Source organism: Apteryx mantelli, chromosome 11 (assembly GCF_036417845.1).
Source record: "Apteryx mantelli isolate bAptMan1 chromosome 11, bAptMan1.hap1, whole genome shotgun sequence".
Lineage (NCBI taxonomy): Eukaryota > Metazoa > Chordata > Aves > Apterygiformes > Apterygidae > Apteryx > Apteryx mantelli.
This window is the reverse complement of record NC_089988.1, coordinates 27,511,566-27,519,096: the sequence shown is the minus strand read 5'-3', so window position 1 is coordinate 27,519,096 and position 7,531 is coordinate 27,511,566. Positions and strand designations below refer to the sequence as shown.

The 7,531-nt window shown below is 52.7% G+C and overlaps 1 protein-coding gene across 1 annotated transcript; it reads left to right on the top strand.

Annotated features, from left to right (window-relative positions):
- Positions 1-6,389: 6,389 nt before the first annotated feature.
- On the top strand, positions 6,390-6,944 carry LOC136993054 (olfactory receptor 14C36-like; the record flags this gene model as incomplete). The annotated part of the gene is made up of 1 exon (XM_067303073.1): positions 6,390-6,944. A coding segment is annotated over one exon (555 nt), but the record flags the coding sequence as incomplete, so codon positions are not given.
- Between the last annotated feature and the right edge of the window lie 587 nt (positions 6,945-7,531).

Genomic DNA, 7,531 nt, shown 5'->3' with positions numbered 1-7,531 from the left:
AGGACACTGTGGCCTCCTTTGTTGCTAGGGCACACTGCTGGCTGATGTTCAGCTCCCTGCCCACAAAGACTCCCCAGCCCATATTATTGCAGGGTGTTGGTCTACCCCAGGTGCAGGACCTGCATTTGTCCTTGTTGAATTTCACGAAGTTCCTGACAGCCCATTCCTCCTGCCTGCTGAGGTCCCTCTGAATGGCAGCTCTCAAACATGTGACTCTTCCTCCTGATGAGGTGTCATCTACAAACGTGATGAGAGTTGCATCCTCCAGGTCACTGGTGAACCTGTCAGACAAAACAGGTCCGAGTATAGACCCCTGCATACTCCACCTTTACCTGGCTTCCTGGTAAAGCATGACCCATTCAAAAAACCCTCAGAGCTCCATCATCCAAACAGCTTTTTACCCACCTGAGTGTCTACCCATCTTATCATGATGCCTTATTGTATTCTAGAATATTCATGGAGACAGTGTCCAACACCTTGCTAAAATCATGGAAAATTACATCCAGTACTTTCTGCTCCTCCACAATCACAGGTCTTTTGTCACAGAAAGCAATCAGGTTGTGCAGCAATGATTTACCTTCAGTAAATACATGTTGACTGTTCCCAGGCACATTCTTCATGTGCCCAGAAATATGATATGAGAGCATTTGCTGCATGACACACTCCTCACCAAAGTGAGGCTGAAGGGCCTGCAGCTCCCCAGGTTGTCCTTGTGGCCTTTTTTGAAGATGGGCAGAACCTATTCCTTTTTTCTGGTCTTTGGGACCTCCCTTGATCTACACAACCTTTCAAAAGGTGATAGAGACTGGCCTTGTTATGAAGTTGTCCAGCCCTCTCAGTGTCCTTGGATGCAGCCCATCCCATCCCAGAGACTTGCATGGGTTGAGTACTTACAAGCAATCCCTCACTCAACCCTCATCCCCTGCTGGCTCTTTTTCTCCTCTGGAGTCCTGACTCGAGGCACAACAGCTCAGGAGACCTTGCTGGTGAAGACTGAAGCCAAGAAGGCACTGAGTTCCTCAGACCTATCTGCACCTGCTATTACTAGACTCCCAGCCCCATTCAGCAGTGAGACCAGGTGTTCCTTGCTTAGTCTTTCTGTGTTAGCGGAGTAGTAGCAGCTCTTCTTCGTGCCCTTGACATCTTCTGCAAGTGTCTACCCTCGGGGAGCTTTGGTTTCACCATGCCTACTTTGGTGGACAACAGTATCCTGTTTAACCAAGCCGATCTCCCAAGATGTCTCCTAGTTCTAATGGGTATCGCTATGGACCATCCTTGTGGCTGCTGTCCATAAAGACCGGCTGACTTTCCCAAGCTCCATTTCCCCTCAGAGCAGCCTCCATTGGGATCCCCCACCAGTCCCCTGGAGAGGCCCAAGACTGCTCCTTTGAAGGCTGGAGTCTGTACACTACTATTGTCCTTCCTCACTGCCCTCACGATCTGGGACTCCCCTATTTCACAGTCACTGCAGACAAGGTTGCCACAGATTATCACAGCTGTGATCAATTCTTCTTTGTGTGTGAGTACCAGATCCAGATGAGCATCACCTTAAAGGCCCATCAGGGAGCTGTGCTTAGAAGCTGTCCCTGACACCCTCCAGAAATCTGGACTCCTTGCACCCTGCGGTTTGCCCTTCCAAAGAATATCAGGGAGATTAAAGTCCCCCCAGAAGAACCAGGCCCTGTGAGCACTGACTTCCTCAGGTTGCTTAAGGGCGACTGCATCCACCTCCTCACCCTCATCGGGGGGTCTGTAACTCCCATCACAACATCACCTTTACTCTGATGCTCATGCACACGCTCTCACCCAAACCCATGTCCATCCCATGCAAGAGCTCCATCCATCTGAGCTGTCCCTTCACACCAAGGGCATTCCCCCTGCTCATCTTCCCTAACAGTCTTGCCTGCAGAGCTTGTACCCTGCCATCACAGCCCTCCAGTCATGCTAGTGGTCCCACTGCATCTCAGTTATTCCAACCATGTTTCAGTCCTGTGACAGCTTGTGAATTTCCATCTACTCCTCTCTGTGCCTCTCAGGCTGCATGCACTTGTATATATTTGGGTTGCAGAGCCTCAGCTGTGGCACAGAGTGCAGACCGGTCATGGTGAAACATGTTACCAAGGGCCAAGCACACCATGTGTGCAATGGCCCTACTCCAGAGCAGAGCCATGCTGGCCTAGAGAGCAGGTGGCAATGTAATGGTGAAAGGAGGTTCCCACTGAGAGAGCAAAGCCTGCAGTGCCCAAGGCCAGGCAGAAACAGAGCTGGGCTGTGCCGAAATGGCAGGAGAGGGGTTGGCTGCCTGAGCTGATTTGTAGCACCTTGGGGCCTGAGACAGAGGTGAAGTGATCTCCAGGCAGGACAAGGTGCCACTGAAGAAGTGCCTGGGCCTGTGTGGCCTGTGATCCAGGCACCCTGAGGTCATCATTAGCCCAGTGCCTGTTCATATCACCTGGGGGTGAGAAGAGGTTGCAGCAGAGAGGAGCAAGAAGGGTTTGAGAGTGCAGAGACTAGAGCAGAGACATTGGTGGGATGTGCCTCTCCCATTTATGAAGCAGTCTTGGCTGTAGATCAGAGGAACTTGGCCTAAAGGCAGTGGTGGGATCCAGTTGTTTGGGCACAGGTAGGAAACCTGAGTTGCACAGGGGCACTTGCCCAGCAACCACTTCAAAGGGCCATGGTTTTCCTAGAGCTCCCGTGGTGTATCTGCTAGAGACATGTGGATGGGCTGGACACCCCCAGGCATCCAACATGGCCCTGCAGGCCTATTTCTGTGTCTCTGAATCAAGTGCCTGCACTGGATGACATCAACTGTTTGCAATGTTGGGTCTGCATGTGTCTCAGCTTCTTAGTGAGTGCAGCTCTGGTAGCAGTGGGCATCTAGTATCATTGCAGGTGGCCAAGGCAGTTCCCCTCCTGACCCCACCTCATGCTCTAGAAGGATGTAGGTGTCACACTTGCTCCATCAGAGCAAGCAGACACTGGCACATGCCTTGGACCACCTCTGTCTCTTCCAATGTCACCAGGTGTTTGTGTGTGAGCAACTGACTCTCACCCTCATCTCCATTGATTATAACAGGAGCATGGACCAAGATCTCGCATGCAGACATACATGCTGTGCTCCCTTCTGCCTGGGACAGGGGAATCCCACCCCCTTTGTGTTTTTTATGGAGCTCACGAGAAGGATCTGAATCCTATGTCAGCCCAGGGCCTTCTAAAGCACCCTGAGAAGCCCAAAATGACTCATCTGAATCAACACCTGAACCATATGTCAGTGAGCTCCCTTCTTGTCCCCATCTAGGTGTCCTGCCTACTTAAGAGATGGGAATAGGAACTTCCGGAGTGGGACAGTTCCACCTTTCCAAGATAGCCATCTTCTGATGACATAAATTGCAGTGCTGGAATCAGTCTCTCTCCACTCTTTAGAAAAGGACAATAGCTGATTATTTTAGTCTACCTCAGTGAACATTTCCCAGGAGGATGGAGCAGAAGGGACTGAAAAAATCATGCCTTCAGCTAGTCCCCTGCTCCTGAGTGGGGCCGGACTCCTGGGATGGAGGGAGCTCATGGCAACCAGGCAGCATTGCAGAGACACAGTGCTGTCAGGAGCAGCTCCTCTGCAAAGAGCAGCAGGGCTCCAGGCACTGCCTGCTGCTGCTGACATGAGAGGAGACAAGGCAGAGAGAAGTGCAAGGCAGTGTGGAGTGGGAGGAGAGGGGAGAGCTCGTTGTGGGAGAAATCTTCACAGCCCTTGACACGGTAAGTCTCTGGCTGCAGGGCAATGCTACTGAGGTTCCTGGAAAGGTCTTGAAATCATTCCAGTCACACGACTGGATTTTTAAGGATTGTTCTCCCGGCTTCTCCTTTGTAGAGGAAGAAAAGATGCTTCAGAGCAGGCATTCCCTGTCACACGGTCAGAGGGACAGGGCATCCTGCTACCTTCTCCCAGGGATGCTGCAGGGGCATGAAGCCAGGGTGTGCACACAGGTCTGCCTACAGCTGTCATCTAGAGCAGTGTCCCTGCGCTGCAGCGTGCTCTGTGTCTGGGGCAGTGACTCTTCTGTGTGTGAGGGTCAGCACTCAGCCTGCCCAGGTTGCTCCCCACAGCACTGCTGGGAGAAGCTCTGCGTGAGACGAGTGATCCCTGGCAGGGCAGGCTGAGCATCCTCTCCAGAGGATGCTGCATGGGTCAGGGCTGCTTACAGCACCAGCTCACTCCCAGGATATTTCTGGAAGGGACTTTCCAAAAGGAAGTTCAAGGCAGGGGACACATGAAAGGGAAGGAGCTGTCATGAGTCTCTGCTTTCAGTTATTTTCTGTTAGGGTGGCGTTAAATGGGAATAGATCTGTCAGGTCTAGACAGGGGACTGAGGCTCCAAAACAGTGACACTGAGAGAGGAACAGTTCTGGGAGGGACCCAGCAAATGCCTTCATCCACCCCTCTGCCTAAGGACAGAAACAGCATCACCTTTACAGCCTCACCAAGGTTTCTCTCACCTGCTCTGTAGCACCTGCAAACACGGAGGTGCCCTGGGCAGTGTCCTGCCCCCGGGAGGTTTCTGCAGGGCAGAGCTGAGCTCATAGAGGATGGGATGGGGTGTGTGAGCACTGAGAGGGGAGAGACGTGGGGACGGAGAAACAGGTCCCCACAGGGACGGCTCCAGGCAGCAGAGTCATGCTCAAAGTGTGAGAGGAAACTGTCAACTCCAAGGCCTCCTCTCCTCTCCCAGCCAGCACAGCCCTCTGCTCTCAAGGCTGGGGGGTCCAGGGCAGGAGTCGTTTCCTCAGCAGCTGGACATGCAGGAGAGGACACACTCCTGAGTGCCCCTCTGTCCCTCCCTGGCCCTGCCTCCCTCCACACAAATATCATGGTATTGCTCCATGTTTCCCACCTGCCCATGCTGCCCTTGTGCTTCCCCTTGGACTCTCTGGGCAGGGGGCTTTCTGATGCAGTTCAGACACTGACCCTGTGGGTCCTGCCCTGCAGACGTGTCCCTGACAGTGAGGTGCCCAAGTGCCCCTCTAACCTGTGGGGCTTTGGGCAATGCAGTGTGGGGGTCTGGGAATGAGCCAACTCTCTTGTCAGGACACCCCATCCATAGGACATTCCGCCATTTCCCTGGGGTGTCTGGCTGGGCTGCAAGCTGCCCTCCACAAGGACACAGCTCTCCCGTCGCAGCTGCATGTTATCTAGGTGCCCCAGGCAGAAGCCACCTAGATACTGAGGCCATGGACATGCTGGTGGGAGGGTGGATGTGGGCAGCTGGAAGCACCCCGATGTGTTGCTGGCTAGAAGGGGAGGGCTGAGACCTGCCTAACATCCCCTCAGAAAGAGTGCTGATGGGCACTTTGCAAGTGCATTCCTCTGCTCTCCGCAGTGTTGTTTCTTTTTTGGGTAACAGGAGTGCAACTGTCCTCCAACTCTGAGGTGGGAGCACAGGGTAGCTGGGAAGAAGGCAGGTGAACAGGCCAGCTCTGCTCCCTCTGCACTCAAGCTAGAGTAAATCCTTTTGCCTCTCCGGAATCACAGCTGGTCACTCTGAGTGCAGCAGCAATGCTGAGGATTTCTACCTCCAGGAATGCTCCTCAGGTGTGACAGGGTCAGCTAAAGGAAACAAAAGAAGCCTTAAAACTATGAATGAATCCACATTATTTAGAAGTGGGAATGAAGATTTTGAAAATCCCTTCAGCATTACGAGTAGATTAAATCTGACGAGAACTGTCAGAATTTTAAAACTTTAGTCACCCCTGTTCCCATGTCTGCAGTGCTGTAGGTCTGGGCTGACTCCTCTGGAGCCCATGGGCAGAGGCCCCTGCTCCTCTTGTCAAACTCAGCCAGCACAAGCCAGAGCTCAAGCCATGGAGCTCAGTGACGGTACTGCCGAGATGGGGAGAGGTATTGTGTGTATTTGGGGGCAGTTATAAGAAAGTTTTTCTCAGAGAAGTCTGTCCTAATTTGTCAATGTCTTTTCTTCCTCGGACAGTCCCCCTGTGCTGCAAAGGAGCAAATGTCCAACAGCAGCTCCCTCAATGAGTTCCTCCTCCTGGCATTTGTGGACACGCGGGAGCTGCAGCTCTTGCACTTTGCACTCTTCCTGGGCATCTACCTGGCTGCCCTTTTGGGCAACGGCCTCATCATCACAGCCATAGCCTACGACCACCACCTCCACACCCCCATGTACTTCTTCCTCCTCAACCTCTCCCTCCTTGACCTTGGCAACATCTCCCTCACTGTCCCCAAATCCATGGCCAATTCCCTCTGGAGAATGAGGGCCATTTCTTACTTGGGATGTGCTGCCCAGGTCTTTTTCTTCTTTTTCTTATTTTCAGCAGAATTTTCTCTTCTTACTGTCATGGCCTATGATCGCTTTGTTGCCATTTGCAAACCCCTGCACTATGGGACCCTCATGGGCAGCAGAGCTTGTGTCAAAATGGCAGCAGCTGCCTGGGCCAGTGGTCTTCTCAATGCTCTCCTGCATACTGCTAACACATTTTCAATACCACTCTGCCAAGGCAACACAGTGGACCAGTTCTTCTGTGAAGTTCCCCAGATCCTCAAGCTCTCCTGCTCAGACTCCTACCTCAGGGAAGTTGGGCTTATTGCAGTTAGTCTTTGTTTAGGCTTTGGGTGTTTCATTTTCATTGTGCTGTCCTACGTGCAGATCTTCACAGTCGTGCTGAGGATCCCCTCTGAGCAGGGCCGGCACAAAGCCTTTTCCATGTGCCTCCCTCACCTGGCTGTGGTCTCCCTGTTCATCAGCATTGTCATGTTTGCCTACCTGAAGCCCCCCTCCATCTCTTCCCCAGCTCTGGATCTGGTCCTGTCCGTTCTGTATGCAGTGGTGCCTCCAACAGTGAACCCACTCCTCTACAGTATGAGGAACAAGGAGCTCAAAGATGCGCTGAAGAATCTCATTCAATGGGTACAATGTCAGCACCAGTAACTGTCCATTGTGCATCCACTCCTCAGGGCGTCTGGCATCAATGCAATGTGTTTTGCATTTCTTTCTTTCTTGTTTTTCTCTTTTTCCTTAAAAAAAAAAATCAGGTTCATGTTATGTCTACTCAGGAATGCCTCATTTGAATATGACCCAGAGGCCGTGTTGAAGCAGGAAGCCAGGCTTCCCCCTTCATCAGCAGAGATGGGGAACCTGAGAGCCCACTAGTCTGAGCTCCCTCTGATGCCCCCAATGCTATGAGGAGAGTTTCCCTTCGCAGGGTCTCCTTCGGCACTCACCGAGGGAGCTCAGGGGCACAGAGTCAGGCTCAGACTAGTAGAGATGGGGTGAGACCATGGGTCCCGTGTCCATTAGGAGAGCTCAGTTCCCAGTGGCTACAGTCAGATATGATCTTAAACCCCTCTCCTGTGAGGGCAGCAGGCAAGTGTCACCGCGGGCTGGTCCCTTCCCTCTCCAGCACTCCAACACTACAAGTGGAGGGGGAGTGGAGGGGAGGGGAGTCAGGCAGCAGCTTGTGGGGACAGACCTCGTGCTTGACAGTATCATCCCCCCACTGCCACAGCAGGCATTTT